Source organism: Notolabrus celidotus, chromosome 2 (genome assembly GCF_009762535.1).
Source record: "Notolabrus celidotus isolate fNotCel1 chromosome 2, fNotCel1.pri, whole genome shotgun sequence".
Taxonomy (NCBI): domain Eukaryota; kingdom Metazoa; phylum Chordata; class Actinopteri; order Labriformes; family Labridae; genus Notolabrus; species Notolabrus celidotus.
In genome coordinates, this window is record NC_048273.1 from 30036423 (window position 1) to 30056171 (window position 19749).

The 19749-nt window shown below is 38.5% G+C and overlaps 1 protein-coding gene across 1 annotated transcript; it reads right to left on the reverse strand.

The window, feature by feature from the left end:
• Positions 1-3598: 3598 nt before the first annotated feature.
• LOC117807620 (glutathione hydrolase-like YwrD proenzyme) lies at positions 3599-19421 on the reverse strand. The gene is made up of 12 exons (XM_034676959.1): positions 19189-19421; positions 17924-18077; positions 17689-17842; positions 16645-16851; positions 14482-14634; positions 14311-14398; positions 12368-12539; positions 10620-10776; positions 9971-10153; positions 9779-9863; positions 9512-9607; positions 3599-3889 (listed from the first exon to the last, which is right to left on the reverse strand). The coding sequence occupies exons 1-12, from the start codon at positions 19286-19288 to the stop codon at positions 3744-3746; spliced, it is 1695 nt and encodes a 564-aa protein (XP_034532850.1). The 5' UTR covers positions 19289-19421; the 3' UTR covers positions 3599-3743.
• Between the last annotated feature and the right edge of the window lie 328 nt (positions 19422-19749).

The window sequence follows — 19749 nt, forward strand, 5'->3', positions numbered from 1 at the left end:
TGGAATTATTTCATTCACAAAAAAAGTGTTAAACAAAGCAGAACATATTTTATATTTTAGATTCTGTAAAGCAGCCCCCTTTCTCCTTCATGACAGCTTTGCACACTCTTGGTATTCTCTCAGTCTGCTTCATGAAGTGGTCTCCTGGAATGGTTTCTAATTAACATGAGCCTTGTCAAGAGTTCATGCCTTCTTAATGTGTTTGAGACCATCAGTTGTGTTGTTCAGAGGTAGGGTTAGTACATAATAGATAGCCCTATTTGACTACTGTTGTAATCCAGATTATAGCAAAACCAGATTATTTCATAGCTTTGATGTCTTCAGTATTAATCTACAATGTCGAAAATAATTAAAATAAATAAAAACCATTGCATGAGAAGGTGTGTCCAAACTTTTGACTTATATTTAAAGAAGTAATGTTGAATAATTGAAGTCTCTATTTTAAGTTAAAGTCCTGAATACAGTAAGCTACTTAATTAGATGAATTAGCAACAAATGTAGATATGGTATTTTATCAGATCCATATTAGCTTATGAAATATTTTACAATTCAAACCACGAGTAGATTGAGGGATATACAGAGAGCTTGAAATATAAACATATACATAAATCTCCTATATCAGACGATGATCCAAACTGTTTCAATGTTCATTATATCTGTCCATATGCAAGCTGCTGCTTTCCAGGTCAGAATGAGCTCAGCGGGTTTATAGGGCACTAGGCTATAACATGACTCCTAATAGCACTGTGTCAAGAAGGCCATAAAGGCCATGTATGTATGCATACATACGTGTGTTATAGGGGCCAGAATGTGTTGAGCTGCTTTATAATCCTGCTGGAATTCAGATAAACTGCACTGTAAGCTGTGACTGACCAAGAGCGACCTGCACTAACGAGGTGTTTGAACCAGTGTTTATTGAGGCAGATTGTGTAAACCGGAGTGTGTTTGGGTGACCAAACACGTGGCTCTTTATGGGAGTAAATGGTTGGTACCGGGTGGGCTTTGGAGCATTAAGGGGATAAAAAGTGAAACAAAGTCCAACATGTTTCTACATCAAGAGATTTGATAAAGTGTTTAAGCTGCCTGCTCCAGGGTGAAAGTGGTTCATAAGATGTTTACCAAGTTGCCCATATTTTCATTATCCTGATTCACACATCCAAGCTACTAAATCTACTGTCATTTAATTTCACTTCTCTGTATTTATCCTGTCTGTGTGGTAGGATGGGGTTAGCAGAGCGTTTCCTGAAACCTAGAAATTCACAGAAATAAAGGCCAAATATGCACAGATGTAAAGTGCAATGAATGGATCAGATGCCTCACAGAATACTGCATGTATTCAGAGCTTTGCCAGTAAAAAAGACCATGATGTCATGGAATTATAAAATGTGTTTTTTATTCAATCAGCTGATTTCACTGATACATGCAAACTAAGATTTTAGTAAAGATTTTCTTTATCCACAGCTGGTTTGGTTTTGAGGTGCCAGGCAACAGTAAATCAGTCATTGTAAATAGTAACTGTTTGTCATCTTTGTTAAATGGAGGCTAAATTTGTGAAAATATGCCTAATGGTGGTTCAAGAAGGAGGTCAGAGAGTACAAACTATACAACAAATCCTCTCTCTGTGCAAGAAGTAATAACATCAGACAGGATTTTTTTTAAGCTTTACTACTTGGTGTAAAATTTGATATGACAGCGGTGCAACAGTAAGAGTCATTCTGTGGGAATTTTTACACTTATTAAGTTGTTTTGCATGGGGCAGCTGATCTAATGACTCGTGAACATTCCCATCAGGCCCTGCTGGCTACCCAGTAAAACCAGCAATTTTTTAAACTTACACAACAGTTCTTTGATACCATTATCAAAATAGTCTCTCTGTATGGCCTCTGATAATGTCTAAAATAGGGTATCAATGAGTATTCATGTTGATTCACCAATCCAACACCATCATTTAATACCCAATACATATTTGGCTGACATGCTAATTCCCTCTGCAGCCAAGCGGAATTACCAAAATAAAAGGTTCATAAAGAGATACATATATCCCAACTGTAATCTGTCAGCAATGACTCCTACGAGTTGCTTGCGGGACAGCCTGTCGCCAAAAATGTGAACTCATTTAGCAGAAAATATTGAAAAGGCAGTTTTCGAGGCCAGTAAGACTTTCCATAACCCTCAGAGTCAGCACTGAGCCAACCTTTGGTACTCACGGACTATGGTCGCTTTATGAAGCTTTTATTTTGGTACTTCCTCTGGCAGTGTGAATTTGCATATAAGCTAAATATTTAGGATCGTAGAGCAACATTTAACATTTAGAGTGTCTTTTTTCATTTTCTTTTCATATTCAACGTTTAGATTTAACACTGAACATTTATATTAATATTTAACATTTAGATTTAACGTTGAACATTTATATATAATTTTAGAATTTAGATTTAATATTTATATTTATATTTAGAATTCAGATTTAACATTGATATTTATATTAAACATGCAGATGTAACGTTGAACATTTGTATTTATATTTAACAGTGAATTTATCTTAATTATATTTGTCACTACAAAAATAAATGTGAAAATGATCACAACAGTGCTCTAAATAGGATAAAAAAGAGACATTTTAGAGCTAAATGTGGAGAAATGTTACTGTGATTTACAGTATTCATAACTTTACAAATGGTACCAGTGCTAGAAGAGATATCAATGTTGATCAAGCATGCAGGATGTCAGCAAACAGTGTTTTTTTTTCACCAATACAAATCCAGCTGGTATCTTAGGGATGCTCAGCATTGATTGATTAGGACAGAGGTCAGGGGCAGCAGTAGATCAGTCTGTAGGGACTTGCCTTCAAGTCCCGGTACAAGACAAAGTATGGAGGATTGACTGTCTGCTGGAGAGGTGCCAGTTCACCTCCTGAGCATTGCTGAGCTACTGTTGAGCAAGACACCAAACCTCAAAATGCCCGGGGCGCCCCCTCACTCTGACATCTCTTCAATGCATGTTCATAGGATCCTGTTTCTGCATGTGTTTATATTTTGGCCTGTGTGTGTCACTCAAAGCAAAATAAACTATTCCTGGTACGATATTGAGCCCAAATCACACTTGACATAATAATAAATGCATTTTATTTATAATTTGTAAGAAAACTCACAAAATCATGACTACATCAAGCATACTCTTTTGATAAATTAAAATACAGAGTGATGATTTGTACAAGAAACAAATATACTTCAATTCAATGTAGGAAAGAGACTTTTATAGAATTATAACACTGATTGTCTTCATTCACATTACTTTAAAACATTATCTCAACTTCATTTGTCAAGTAAAATGTTTTCCAGTTTAAATATCATACTCTCATGAATAAGGGTTAGACTTGTACTCAAACTATTGTGATTTCTAATAAACACTTCCGGTTAGTTGTGCGACATTTAAGAGCAAAGGCACATCTCTTGGAATCAGGTGTATCTTAAACTGTGAAGCAGTCTAAATAAACACAGTTAGGAAACAGTTCAAGATTTGTGAGCAGTAAACAGTGTCATCTATAAAGCAGATATTAAGGAAATAGAACCCTTAAAACAGATGCTATGATGCTGAGGAATGACTGCGATATGAACTTTAGTTGAAGAATGTCTCAGCCACATACTGGTAGTACTTTTGCTCTCCATTTCATGAGCAGAGATTTGCCCTCTGAAAGCTTTTTGAGAAGTCTCTCTACAGTGAAGAGAAGAGGAAGTCACGTACGTCTAGTATCCCTGAGCACATCCATCTCCTCTGGGATCTGACCCTGCCCACAGAACCCTGGATGGAAGATGAGCTTGACTGACGGATAAGTTCCACCAATCCCCGACTGTGATGATCTGTCCACGCCCAAACTGGGACCTCTTGTGACCTGTGTGTAATGAGAAAGAATACATAAAGTCTAATGAGCTTGTTCTTCTTTTGTCCTTGTTTCCAAAGTAAAACAAAGTATGTTGTGTCTCATTAAGATCATGAGATGAAGCCTTCTAAAATTAATGTCCAGTTACCTGTACCTTTGTATTTCTGAGAACAGGAAGATATCAGTGAGGCTGTGAGGGAGATACTCACCGCTTTTTTATCATGTTTCTAGGATAATAAAGAGCAAATACATGTCCACTTCCTTAATTTGGTTTGCATGTTAATAAATGAACAATATCTAAACCAGTAATAAAGTTACCTTAGGGATCAAACACAACCAGAAAACTACATCAAGGATCTGCATGGCTGTCTTTGCTTTATAAAGTTAGTTAAAGAAAAAGGCATTTAAGAATGTCAGGTTTATTGTGGGCCTACCTTTGTATTTTTAACTAACACCATTTAATCATTGAATTTACATAATAATTTTGAAGAATTCAACATACCAGATGTGTTTTTAATATGATGTGTTAGTTGCCTTGGAAATCTTTAGCATCATAGCAACGCAATTGGAGGCTTTTCGCCTTTATTGGATAGAACAGCTGAAGAGAGACAGGAAATGGGGGGAGTAGCAAGTGGGGGAAGACATGCAGTAAATGGTCGACTGGCCGGGAGTTGAACTGACAACCTCTGTGATGAGGACTATAGCCTCTATACATGGGGCGCTTAGACAGCTAGGCCACCAGAACCCCAATTCTTCTTTTTTAAAATAGCCACTAGCACCTATCCTTCATGGTATTATTTGCAAATGACCTGTACGTAAGGGGAGACAAAAGAGCCTATCATCCATACAAACACAAGGTTTAAAAAGAAGTGATATCATCATCAGTAACATCATAAACTGTATAAAAGAAGAGATTTAGAAACTAGTTGGACTACGATATCGAAGTCTCTAGTTTGCCATTTTTGTTTTTACCATATTAGCTTTTGTGAGCCCATATCCGAAAGAGGGTGGATAGCCATGGGTTCAATTCCGTGACTCAATTTGGTCTACTACCATCCATTAATAAGGTGAGTTATATGAACCCTTTTCATGCATTTTAAAAACAACTTATCAATGAGATTATTGGGATAGGTTTGCTTCCAGGACCAGCCCCTAGTGGCCATCCAAGGAAGTGCAGTTTTTTGGTACTTCCATGTAAGTTTAATTTCCTAACCCTGAAGGTGTCTGTTAGTTCAAATTCTTCAGAAAAGCCAAAGAGGAGGTTTGCGTAATCAAATCAATACCAGGAGTAGGAAAGAGGAACACTCAAATATTCAGTTTGATCAGGAAGCAACTGGTTTTGTCAAAACTGCAGCCTCGTACCACAGTTTTCAGAGTAATATCTTTTTACTAATGGCTTTTTACCAGGACAAGTAAAACATTTTTTAACAGATAAAACCTGAAATATGTCATCACTTACAAAAAGAGCCCAAGCACTGGCATGGTTCCCACTCTTTTCCAGAGATCATTTTCCAGGACATTTCCAGGACATTTTCAGTGATGATCATGCTGGTATGACAGTCTAAATTTAGTTCCTAATTTAGTTCCTAAATAGTCTAATATGTTCCTCTCAGTGGAAGTCTACATTGAAAGACATGTAGTCTATGGCTATCAATGAAATCATCTCTTACATACTTAAAAATTATGGCAAATTGATAATAGAATAATGCAACCACAGATGTACAGCACTTCACTTAATTAGTGCAACCAAGTAACAATGATGGGCAACATCTCAGCTTTCTCTTTTCTCAAATAATATAAAATGAGCTAAGTAAAAAACAAAAGAGCCAGCAAAGGAATCAGGAAGCTGCCTTATTGAAATAATTAAATAATAATAATGATCAGAGGATCAGTGCATTAATGACCTAAATAGATCTGAATGACAAAAATGGCCACAAATGTTTCTCAACTCAACTCAAACTCAAAATATACCTGCTTAATCATAATATTCATCCTGCTAAGTGGTCGATATAAAACAAAGCAAATGTCACGTTTTTTTATTTGAGTTAAACTATGAAAAAATCACACCGGTGTAAAGACGCACTCTGTATTTGAAGATCTCTCAGAGAATAAAAAAATGTAAACTGTCTTCCTGCATGGCGATGTCTGTTATGATCAGGGATGTCTACAACGTGGAGTTTCTGTGCAGCTGTGTCGCTCTTTTTGTTCCATTTGTTTTCACTATCGGGAGTTTGCACTCCTACTAGCTAGAGCAGGGGTTCTGAAACTTTTTGGAGCCAGAGACCCCTTACAGGTGAGAAAACTGCCCATGGCCCCCTCATAATTGTAACACAGATTAAGCACATTAGTGATGTGTCATGATCAAAAGCTGCGGCTCTGAGAGCCGATGCTTTATAGTGAATCAGAAGAGCCGGCTCCCAGTTTGTTCCTTTCCCTCCTTAGCTCTCTCAGTGCTCAGCCCCAGCTCTGCTCACAGCAGGACTTTGTTTTGATTGGTCAGCATGGCGGCCATGCGGCCAATCACATGTGAGGATATAGGATTCAGGTGATGGAGGGGAGGCTGTGTATCGTGGCTACATCTGTTCCTTCAGAGAGAGTCTTCTTGAAGACCGGGCAAATACTCACTGAGAGGAGAAATCGGATCAGCCCATCCAAGCTGAGGCATCGGATTTTTCTCAATGCCAACCTGAGGACTTTAATAATGTTTGCTTGAGTTTGGTTCTGGTTCTGTTTGCTTGAGTTTGGTTCTGGTTTTGGTTCACTTTGCTTGAGTTCGGTTCTGGTTCTGTTTCGGTTCTGTTCTGGTTCGATTCTGGTTCAAATCTGGTTCGGTTCTGGTTCGGTTCTGGTACGGTTCTGGTTCAGTTCTGGTTCGTTTCTGGTATGGTTCTGGTTCGGTTCTGGTTCGGTTCTGGTTCGGTTCTGGTTCGGTTCTGGTTCAGTTCTGGTACGGTTCTGGTTTGGGTCTGGTTCGGTTCTGGTTCGGTTCTGGTTCGGTTCTGGTATGGTTCTGGTTCGGTTCGGTTCTGGTTCGGTTCTGGTTCAGTTTTGGTTCAGTTCTGGTACGGTTCTGGTTCGGTTCTGGTTCGGTTCGGTTCCGGTTCTGGTTCAGTTCTGGTAGGGTTCTGGTTCGGGTCGGTTCTGGTTCGGGTCTGGTTCGGTTCTGGTTCGGTTCTGGTTCAGTTCTGGTTCAGTTCTGGTTCGGTTCGGCTCTGATTCAGTTCTGGTTCAGTTCTGGTTCGGTTCGGCTCTCATTCGTTTCTGGTTCGTTTCTGGTTTGGTTCTGGTTTGGTTCTGGTTTGGTTCTGGTTTGGTTCTGGTTGAGTTTGATTGTGGTTCTCTTTGCGTAAGTTTGGTTCTGGTTCTGTATGCTTAAATTTAGTTTTGGTTCTAAACCTAACCCTAATCCTAACCCTAACCCTAATCCTAACCCTAACCCTAATCCTAATCCTAACCCTAACCCTAACCCTAATCCTAACCCTAAACCTAACCCTAACCCTAACCCTAATCCTAACCCTAACCCTAATCCTAATCCTAACCCTAACCCTAATCCAAACCCTAACCCTAACCCTAACCCTAATCCTAATTCTAACCCTAATCCTAATCCTAACCCTAGCCCTAACCCTAACCCTAACCATAACCCTAATCCTAACCCTAACCCTAACCCTAATCCTAACCCTAACCCTAATCCTAATCCTAACCCTAACCCTAACCCTAATCCTAACCCTAACCCTAACCCTAATCCTAACCCTAACCCTAATCCTAATTCTAACCCTAATCCTAACCCTAAACCTAACCCTAACCCTAATTCTAACCCTAACCCTAATCCTAACCCTAACCCTAACCCTAATTCTAACCCTAATCCTAACCCTAACCCTAACCCTAACCCTAATTCTAACCCTAACCCTAATCCTAACCCTAACCTTAACCCTAATCCTAACCCTAACCCTAACCGTAATTCTAACCCTAATCCTAACCCTAACCCTAATCCTAACCCTAACCCTAACCCTAATCCTAACCCTAACCCTAACCCTAATCCTAACCCTAACCCTAACCCTAATCCTAACCCTAACCCTCATCCTAACCCTAACCCTAACCCTAATCCTAACCCTAACCCTAATCCTAACCCTAATCCTAACCCTAACCCTAACCCTAATCCTAACCCTAACCCTAATCCTAATCCTAACCCTAACCCTAACCCTAATCCTAACCCTAACCCTAATCCTAACCCTAACCCTAACCCTCATCCTAACCCTAACCCTAACCCTAATCCTAACCCTAACCCTAATCCTAACCCTAACCCTAACCCTAACCCTAACCCTAATCCTAACCCTAACCCTAATCCTAACCCTAACCCTAACCCTAATCCTAACCCTAACCCTAACCCTAACCCTAATCCTAACCCTAATCCTAACCCTAACCCTAACCCTAGGATCAGGGTGAGAATGATTTTGCAACAGAATAAATGCACACAATTGGGCAATTTTAAGGCTTCTCATAAAAACACTGTACGTAAAAGTGTTTTCAACACAAATCATTAGTTTTTGCAAAGTTAAGGTAAAACATACGGCTACAACAGATCCTAAATTAAGAGCCGCGCGGGAGTCGAAAGAGCCGGCTCTTCTTTGGGGGCCGAGTCGAAAGAGCCGGCTCTCTGAAAAGAGCCAAACTTCCCATCACTAAAGCACATGCTTACTACCATTTGCACTCTTAGTTGCCCTTGGAACTATCTGTATTGTAAAACGTATCAATGTAAATACTTCAGACCTGCACCATAGTGATAAACAGATAACACTTCAATTTGAATCAAGTAAATACCACTTGTATACTTTAAAACAGGGGGTCATTTCATTCCTTGTGGACTCAACATGACAGCATTTATACTTTTCAAGTAATTGATCTTAAACGCTTTCAGAAAATTAACAGTAGCAAGACTCACATATCCCTTCGAGCCACCAAATGGTATCATAACAATGGTGTATATGCTGTTTTGTAATGACACAGCACAATTTTATGATTTACTAGAAATGTATTCAAATTATTTCACGGACCCCCACGCTATGGTTCGCGGACCCCCAGGGGTCTCAGGACCCCACCTTGAGAACAACTGAGCTAGAGTACGGTAATTGAGCCAAATGTACCATAAAACATAAACAATATACCCCCGTTTTCTGTGAATGCATGATTATGAAGTGAAGGAGAAAAGATGTGATAAAAGTTGTGCAGTGTCGCTGTCTTTTCCAGCACAGTGTGCACTCAACTTTCAATGAATGGGGATGTGTTTTGTTAATAGGGTCAGGTCGAACGCAGCCATGTTGGAATAATTTTCCAGGACTATCTGTGATTTTCCAGGACATTTTACTTTTTCTCCCATTTTCCAGGTGTTTTCCAGTACTGGAAAACTGGTCAACTGTTTTCCAGGTTTTCCAGGTTTTCCAGGACGCGTGGGAACCCTGACTGGACTCCTAGAACATACTTTCATTGTCATCTTGCACAAAGTCTGCAAACCATTTTTTCTTTCCTGCTTTTTTCAGTTCATTTTTCTTACTGATTTGATTCATAGATGAGAATGGTTTATGTTAAAACATCATGAGGCCTTTACAGCAACAAATTAATCCATCATAAAAAAGGTACCTGTGATTGGCCAGTTGACTTTGTGACCCCGCCTCCTCAGCTCCTCAGCCACTTCCTGATCAATGCCCTCCTCCAGATTAACCGACCACTCTTTGCCTGTCACACAGATAATTGGTACGGGTATTAATTCTATGTCCTGTGCAGCTCAAGTCACAGTTTGCAATTACATTTAAGAGCAGACCCCAGCGTAAAATGACAAGATGTATAGATAAAACATAAACCAATACAACAGACTCAGTGTGTGAGTAAGTTTGTGGGGGGGCATACTTTTTTGGTTATACTGCACAAAGACTCTCGGTGCATCCAGAGCTTGTTGAGGATTCATACCAAATTCCAACATGTTTAACAAAACCTAAAAAACAAGAGAAATATTAGAAACTGAGTCATTAAAACATAAGACTGAATCATGCTAAGCAGGTTCAACTTTACTTATTGTGAATGCATTTTATTATAATGTACCTGAACGTGTCCTTGAGGTTGCATTAAAGCCCCCATCACCCCCAGTGCAGCGAGGAGTCGAGGTTTTTGTGACATTGTTGCAGCATCGGTAAGAAGTGAAGGTATTATGGTGTGATAAGGCCGTTTCCCACCAGCAACGCAGTTAACATGGTTACGGTGAAGAGAAAAGAAGGCACCACGGTTCTGTGAGGAAAGAAGATTTCACATAATGACACACACTATGAATGAGTCATTCTGATGTTCCCATTCGATGTCCTGTTCTTTTGTTTTGGCACGTTTCACAGGCACATCTTCTTTGATATGGAGACGTTATATAGAAATGCTTATCATTTTGCAACAGCGGTATGCCTTTGTAAGTTTAGTCCATGATTGATTTTTTGAAAAAGTTTCCAGGTTTGCATCACACATATTTACATAGACACACAAAAAGCACAGGCACACTGTACACCCCTGCTTTTAGAGGATACTGTGCATGCAAAGCAGCATCATAAAATCTGTTATACATGCTCTATTCTGTTCTTAGCTTCACCATAAAAAGTAAGCACCCAGTTTGTCATCAGATATTCACAGTCGTAGTTACTGAGACAGTTTAACGTACTCAATGTCAAAGGCACACAAACGCACGCACACACATTCAGACCCCTCAGACCTGTAGTGAGAATCCACAATCCTTGGGGACCAGCCCACTTCCAAAGCCCATATATACACTGTTGACAAATGAACAGGCATTGCCCTCACTGTCAATCACACAGAAATAGACCGTGTCACTTCCTGTCGTCAGGCCGGGCTCTGTGTCTTTCATGACCCTGCAGAAACACAACATTAAAAGACATGCATGAAGCCTGGATTTTCTTTGCTGTTTTTACAAATATCAAGAATAATCAGGAACAAACAGAGAGAGGAAATAATACATGAGATAAAATACTACATTGAGGATACTTTCACATGTTCATTCAGTTACTCCTCTTGAGGCATTTATGATAAAAAAGATTAATTTGTTTTTGATGTTTTATTTGTTTTATCTATACATAACAAACTCTATCATTATAGTTGTGCTTTTACAGTATAGTTGCAACCAGCAGCAAGTTTATGTGTCCTATAACAGCAAGACTGGAAGCAAAGGGAAACCACAAATTGTCCTTTTTACTACTTTGTTTGTGTAAACATGAAAGAAGCCAGCTAGCTAGCTTTTAATGTGAGTTGCCAGCTTTTAATGTCTGGAAGATGCATTTTTTAACTTTTATAGAGGAATACTCGCTGTTTTCACCCTTTTTCAAGCTCAAGAAATTATAAGAGGTTTGAAATGCATTGAAAGAAAATAATGAGGAAAAGGTGGTAATCACCTAACAATCATCTATTTTCAAAAGATATGACGAAATATCTTTATTAATTATATTTAAAAGGAAATAGGAGAATATCATTGCGCAGTTAGAAGCTATCGTTACATTACCTTTATTATAATGTGTTTTTGTTATGTCGTGTTCTTTAACAGCTGTGTATGGTGCTCCGCTGTTGTATCATACATCCATAATAAACCACATTTCAGCCTTTGTTTCAAAAACAAATAAGGTGTTGGAGATATCTAGAAATCTGATTGGTTATGAGCTATTTGTGAAAGCAGGTTTACAGTATGAAAATATGAGTTGTAATTTCCTGCTTTCCTGTGATCTTGCTGTTGCCCGGTTTGTTATGTGCAAGTAAACAGAACTGATGTGAAGGCATAGTTGGCTTGTTTTTTTGAAGTTGGTTGAAGTCTTTAAGTTCTGTCTGTTGATGGAAAATGAATGGAACACTAAAACCAACATTGTTATAGTGATCATAGTATGTTTGTGTTGCCTTTTATGTGTCTTTTGGGTGTGGTTTTCATATAAACATTTACAGGATTTTACCACACCTGCAAGGGCTTAAATATTTTTTCTAGTTTTATTTGTGTAGTTTAATGTGAAACAAATAAATGGCACTGATCCAGGGAAGTGTAGGATTTATGAATGTTAATGTATGTGTTTCATAACACAGTAATACTTTCTCAGTAAGTCAAAGTTATTGGAATATAAAACAGAACATCTGCATTTGATCGCAGATGCTGTGTTTGTGTTTGCGCATGTTATTATATCATAATATTCTTTAATACATTTATAGTCTGTCTGTTTGTTTGTCTTGTCGCTCATAAAGTTCAAAGTCTACAGAACTGACCAGTAAATACACATTGTTGCCAAAATAGAGACACCCACACACCACAGCATGTAGGGACGGACATTAAGACTGCAGGGAAGTAAAAGTCCACAGTCCTATCTAAAGTCAACAGAGCCCGACTGGTACACACTGGTACTAACGGATACACACACTCAGACACACAGACACACACACACACACACAGACACACACACACACACACACCTGTCCATGCTGATTTGCTGTGCTCGCTGGTGACTGTAGCTCTTTTCCAGTAATGTTTCTAACAGGATGGTCACATGGTCCGGGTCACCCAGGTAACACATAGCATCAGTAAGTGCCATGCGCACAGCCTCCACAAGTACATGGATGTAGTCAGAGCTGTTGTGGCCTGCAGCTACAAATACCAAAAAGCACACTCAACACAAACCACAGAATGATAATTGACAATTCAGAGATTTACAGATGTTTGCAGATTGAGTTTTATGATCAAAAAAATATGTATTTTTCTGTGCCTTTTTGTTTTCTCCCTGTAGGAGGTAGAGGAACTGATTACAGGAGCAACCAATAAAACAGAAGGTACACTCATCTTTATTGGAAAAAAAGTGAATATATACTCGCTAGGGATGTGCTTGTTTGCGTTTTGTTATTATTAGTCGGTAGAACAAACTATCAGTACTTTTATTGGAGAAATGAGAAGGAGGTCAAAGTTGTGTCTAAACTGTAGACTAGCCCTCCATCACCCATTATTAGCTCTGGCTACTGCCACAGTTTATAATGCTCGACTACCTGGATGTAAACAGGAACAGATGACAGATGGCATAGCATGGAACAATTTGTCAGTATTTTGATCTAGAAAAATGGAGATAAAGTTGTACGTAGGCTGGCATATAGACACTCAACCCGAGAAATGTGTAACCTTGGAGGACCCAAGACTGGTGGTGCTAGATCTTCCAGAGGTTATTAAATGAATATAAAATACTTCACCCGCACATTGTGATCCTCTGTTTAGCTGTATTTGACACATTTTGCTTAATTCAGACAATGCCATTTCTTGGAGTACAGTCACAGCCAGGTTTATTTATTTTTTGTTCAGTTTTGAACACATTCTTTGTTATATGTTGACTTTTATACCAACAATGTTGAGAACTGATATATTGAAACTGTCACGAATTTAGCTTTGTTAGTTTTCTTGTAAACAATAAAGATAAAAAATATATTTTGTATTTGTTTATATCAGTCCAATTTAGACAGACATTAAAAAATATTTTTCCACAAAATTTTCATGACAATATTTGAGATTGTGTAAAATTTTAAGGTTGTCCAAAAACTTTTTTTCCACCACTATATGAATGCTTTCTTACCTTTGGCATATTGGTAACTTGTGGTTTAAATTTTTGTTCAAAGTACTCCGAAATCAGTCACTTAAGCACATCCCTCAGATCTACAAACATTATGCATGTGATGTAATTTCGAAAATTAACATTTTACTATTATTATTGTTATTACATGTAATTTATTAATTGTATTTGTAAAGGGGACCATGTACAACACTAAACAATAATAGAACCATTGAGGCATTGTGCCAGAGATAGATTACAACTAACTTGTTTTCACTACAGATATTTTACAGTTAGGGAGATGTTATTATTTTTCTCTAACCAAATAATACCCATTGAGACCAAGACCTCTTCACAGGGGTGACCTGGCCAAAAGGTCAGCAGCACACGTCATAATAAATTAGCTATAATGCCACAAACACCATCCCACAATCTGTACCTGCTTAACCTGTGCAGGGTCAACAAAACTTGGAAAACAGGGTTTTGTTTGAGCTGCTCAGGGGCTGTATTACTACATTTGAAAATCACAACAGTCTGGATAATCTATAGATTTACCCTGAAACAACTTTCTACCAACAAATTAGTCCCTGTTAGCAACTGCATCAGGAGCTTCATCCACGGTTTTTCAAATACAATGTTTCAGTGGTTTGAGCAGCACAAACAGAGCCCTCCACGTCTGTCATAATGTGGTGTGAACAGGGATTCACGATAATGTATGTATTGATTTTTTAACATTAAGTATGTTTTCAAATTTGAGATTTAGGATTCCCTTACATGATGTCCTTTTTAATCTCTGCTACTACATTGCATCAATGTGCCTGTCAATACCTTTCAGAGGGAAGTTCTCCAGGATGTTGAGAAGCAGCAAAGCAGCCAATCCCTGACTGTTAGGAGGGGGCTCCCACAGACGCACACCCTAAACACACAACACAGTCATTTCCTCTGGTGAACAGATCCATGAAAAACTGACAGAATGAGCTTCCAAAGCACTGACCTCACCTTGTATTCTGTGCTTATAGGGGAGATGACCTCACTGTCATGGCTGCTGAGGTCATCCACAGTCATGATTCCTCCATGTTGGTCGATGATATCGACGATGGCTTGGGCCACTCTGCCCTGGTAGAAAGCAGGTTTTCCCAGCTCACCCAGCTCCTTTTAATCAATAAACCAATCGATCAATCAGCAATAGTCAATCATAAGGACAGAAAAAGACACAAATATGAAAGATATACTTTTCATTATAGATGTCACAGGAGTTTATGATTTGGAATAAAAAGTGCCTATTAAACGTGTCAATCATTGTATTTACCATTTAATTCAATGTTAACCAATCAACAGAGGTGTATCTGGGCGTGAATGTGTGTGAGTCAATGGATGATTTATCACCACGAGGAAGTAACACATCGTCATCACTGAAGAATGACCTTTATGATGCCATACAAACCATCCATCAGTGAGGCTGAGGTCACTGCTTTTGTTTCTGCCATCTCAGGAATCTGATTGTGTGTGTGTGTGAGTGAGTACGGCCGTCTTTGTGTGTGCGTTGCTTTATCATGGGCGTACTTGGCATTGTTCCTGCATTTTTGCATGATCAAAGAGTGAGTTTTTGATGTAATAATTCAAAAGAGCATCGACCGGTGCGTGTTGAAACTGTGAGACACAAGGAGACACACACATACACACGAGGAAGGGTCAGCCATTGTTCTGTGAACTCATAGTGACAGGAAATTACAGAATGAGTGTGGTTTTATTGAATCTAACATTGCCCACACACTGAGAATCATGGTCCGACATTCACATGAGCGACAGAAAAATAGAAGACCTGGACAAAAAAAAGTCCCACCTAACTAAAAAGTGTTATATAGAGATCGTTAGCACCGAGAGACACAATTTCTGATCAGTTTCAGGAGACATTTATGACTCAAAGTTCTGAGCTTTTTGCTGTGAATGTATAAATGCATATTGTAGCCAAATTTGCACTATTTATATGTTTTTTTTATTTGATTTCTTTCAATGTACACTACCAGTCAAAAGTTTGGAAACACCTTCTTATTCAATGTTTTTTTAATTTATTTTGATTATTTTAAACACTGTAGGTTAATACTGAAGACATCAAAACTATGAAAGAACATATATGGAATTATTTAATTAACAAAAAAGTGTTAAACAAAGCAGAATATGTTTTATATTTTAGATTCTGTAAAGTAGCCCCCTTTTTCCTTCATGACAGCTTTGCACACTCTTGGTATTCTCTCAGTCTGCTTCATGAAGTGGTCTCCTGGAATGGTTTCTAATTAACATGAGCCTTGTCAAGAGTTCATTAGTGGAATGACTTGCCTTCTTAATGTGTTTGAGACCATCAGCTATGTAAGTGTGGTTAAAAAAAATGCTGCTACAGTCCACTGAAAGTTTGATATGATCCATCCTTTTTTCTTGTTTGTGTTCGTAAAATGTAAAAAAAAAAAAAAGGTTTAGAGACACTTTCTGAAGTACCCCCGAAGCTAACAACACCTTTCTAGACTTCCTCTCTTAGACCTTAATATTGTAATAAAGATTCTGTCTTTACGTTTGTTGATCTTTTTAAGAAACCTCTTGATGGCCCTGTTTACAGACTGACTGACATCAATAGGATATGTGATGCACACAGTGATGTGAAAAAAATGGGATCTTCTTGGATTAAAAAAAAAAGTGTCTATGGTTTCAACTTCATTTTCATCTGCTTCTTCTCTTCCTCTCTCTTCTGGCCATTTCATCTTTGCATTTCTATTATCTCCCAGTCTACCCTTCCTTGTCCTGCTTCCACACCCTCCCCTCCAGCCTTCCTTAACTTGTTACCATTTTGTGTCCTTTCCCCATCCCTGCACAATCTCTACTCCTCCCTCACTTGCTTCCCTTCCAAATTAGGTCCAGCACACTAATGGTTTCAGAGTTAATTAGCTATTATTTCCCTGGGTTCATTCAAGGCCTTCCAATACAGAAGGCTTAGTCAAGTTTAGAGAAAGCAAACAACCTCTGGGAAGAAGTGAAACCTGTTTTGTAGTTTCTCTGAGGATCTGCATTGTTCTATTTCATTCTACAAAATCAATCCAGGAAAAAGTAACCAAGTTCTCCTCACACAACCTTTAAATATTTGTGTTTTGGCTTTTAGATTCAAGGATTTACCCTCAAGGTCCGGGCCAGTGAAGGGTTCTTGAACACTTGTCCACTTTTGGGTGCATGACCATCAATGAGCAGGTCTCCCCCCAGTTCCTTCCCATCATCCCTCAGAGCAGCGACCGAGTTCGCCCAGTGGTGGGCTGCTACCTCGGCAACAGGAAACCCCGCCTCAGCGAGCTCCACCGCCCCGCTCAACACCTCCTGCAGGGACAGCTGAGGAAACAGGGAGAGGAAACACACGCTTATTACCTCACTGAGCAGGAAGTGTGAGTCATTGTTTGGAGAAAAGAGAGGTAGAGATGCTTGTAATTTCCTTTGAGGGGTTTCTAGAACAAAGGAAAAAAAGAATATAATACATGTTATGAAGCTGTGTGAGTAAGAGAATACTGCAGGGGTTACTTTATTATGAGGTGTTCAGGAAATTCCTGTAATACTCACTACTCTCCTATTTCAGTACATAACTTCGGAAAAGTTTGAAGACACGTTGCTTTATAAATGAGTAGGCAGAGTCTTTGAAGCATTGTAGAGAAAGTCTTAAACAAAGACTCTGAATGTAATTGTAATAGTTTCACTTTAAAGGCACATAGATTAATGCAGTTTATTTTCAAGACGCAAAGACTGTTTAGAGTCTCTTCTTTTCATGTTTAAATTGAGCATTGTTGTCCTCAGGAAACACAGTCTCAGACCAATTGTTCTGCATCTGAATAACTACAACTGAAAAAAAACACCAGAGTTATTTTCTGCCAAGTTCAGGAGAGTTAAACTAGGTTGGTTGTTTTAGGGTAATTCATTCTAATCTAGGCCATAGACTGTGTTGAAATCCTACCATAAATAGCTAAGTTACATTAGCCTGCTTCTTCAACGCCGCAGTTAGAAAACACACAAGAGCATGAAAAGCCCACTTGAAATGATAGCAGGTGTAAATTATTACTTTTGCAGTGTTTTTATTGGATTGTTAAATTATTGTGATTGATATAAGTAAATGGAATTTTGGCTTTCTAGTTCACACATCAAAAACTTACAAGCACACACAGTCCAACACAAACGCACCTTATGGCTACCAAACAGCCGCACTGTATCACACCAGCATGCAGGGGCCCCTGGTACAGTGACATTCAAAGCATCAAAAGGTGAAGGAGGGGTTTCTGCAGTGTAGCCACGACCTTCCAGGAAGTCCAGGGTCTGAGCTCTGGGTGAACAACCACTGATGACAAAAAGAGAGACAGTCAGACAAATCTTCTGAGTTATTAAGACAATAACAAGAATAACAAGAAAGAGTCGCCACCTGCCGTTAAGTCCTCTGACCTCTCCTGTGTGGCCGCTGTAGAACAAGCAGAAGGCGTCTCCACCAGGACCCGTGCTGCACGGCTCTGTTACCGACAGCGCCGCTGCAATAGCAACTGCAGCATCTGCAGCATTACCGCCTCGCTTCAGGATGTCTGGAAAAACAAAAATATATCCATGGAGCGATAATGTAGTTGAGCTCTAGTGACTTTCCAAATTTTAAAGAATCTTATCAGAGCATTGGTTTTATCTATACTTGACGGTCAGTCAAAGAAATGTAGGGTCTCTGGAGATTTTCCAGTCTGACATTTCATAAAAACAACGATAACATACATTTTGTGGTCTGGCTGCACCCATCGCTGTTATATGTGTGATAAGATTTTACAGTGTTTCCCTCTAGTGAGCTTTTGAGGTTAATTCATGTTTTCCAAACTTAGACCAGTGTACCTCAAACCTCTCTAAGTAATTCTCTGTGTTTTGAGCCTGTAGTATTGAGAGATCTTTTGAAAAATAGTTAAATTTTAAAGTTATATGAAGCTGCTTTTTAAAGAAATTCCATCTTCCGAAAGTACTATTTAAGAGGTGTTGCCACTAAAATATTCATACATCATTACTCAACTCAATTCAACTTTATTTATATAGCACCTTTCATACATAAAATCATGCAGCCCAAAGTGCTTCACAGAATAACAGAGAGACAGAAAACAACAGCAATGGTAAAATTATAAAAGGCATGATTTATAAATAAAATACTTAAAAATAAAATAAAGTCAATACAGTAAAATTAATAAAATAATTAAGAGTGGAAAGAAAAGTTAAGAATAAGGTGGTGTTAACAAGATCAGATGAATACAAGAAATAAATAGATACATAAATAATGAAATAAGATAAATATTTGTTAAAGCAATGATTCAAATAATAATGATTCAAATAATAAAAATGATATTAGTAAGATTATTGATATGTCAGTGGTATGGTTGTTGTTCATGGTGAAGCTAACTATTTCAGACATTTTTGGAAGGTAACTGTAACAATGGATGCTTTTTTATGAACTTATTGTTCATTTTGTATGAAAAGTGACTATTTATTACAGGGTAGCTCACAAAGCAATGCCGTAAAGCCAACACATGTGTGAGTTGAGACTTTAAAATATTCATTGTTGTGTGAAAACACACGTTAATGTGAAACTTTAATGCTTAGATACTTGATACTTAGAACGGGACTTATTTCAGGTGATGGTCTCCATTGTAACTGTGCTCCACTTACCCAGTCCAACATTTGAAGCTAAGGGCTGGCTGGACGCCACACACCCGTGTAAACACACCAAAGCTGACCGACGAGAGGCGAAAGTCAACTGGGTATCCATATTGTTGGGACTTCTAGCGAATATTTGAAACAACGGGATGAAATAGAACCACAAAATCAAACATTGTACTTTCAACTTCTGATCGGTTGCTCTGGCGTCGATTCATTTTGTCTCAACAGGGCGGCAGGGAAGAGTAGTAGATAACAGATAGCATCGATGAATGCTCAGACATCAGTAGAAGAAAATCATATTTTCAACATTTCTGTAGACTGTGTTTAAATGTTAACTGAAATGATTCTAATATCCATAAAGGTGAATTTTTCGATCACATTTTGTCTTTACATTCTAAAAAGGATAATATTAATGATAGCTATGTTGTAAAATACAAATAACAACCACTGCCAGAGGTGCATATAGAAAAGCAAGATGTCTCTTATAACTATGAAACATTGTTGTATTTCAAAGAAATCCTTATTGCTCCCCTTAAGGTGCAGTTGGTAGGAATGGGGTAAAAAATGATT

Bases quoted from the DNA above. Each gene is read 5' to 3' on its own strand.
- LOC117807620 (XM_034676959.1), bottom strand. From the start codon at position 19,288: ATGGATACCCAGTTGACTTTCGCCTCTCGTCGGTCAGCTTTGGTGTGT. The intron at 18,078-19,188 runs GTAAGTGGAGCA...TTGTTTTTCCAG, and splicing joins AGCTTCAAATGTTGGACTGG to ACATCCTGAAGCGAGGCGGT. The intron at 3,890-9,511 runs GTACCTTTTTTA...CATTACACACAG, and splicing joins AGTCAACTGGCCAATCACAG to GTCACAAGAGGTCCCAGTTT.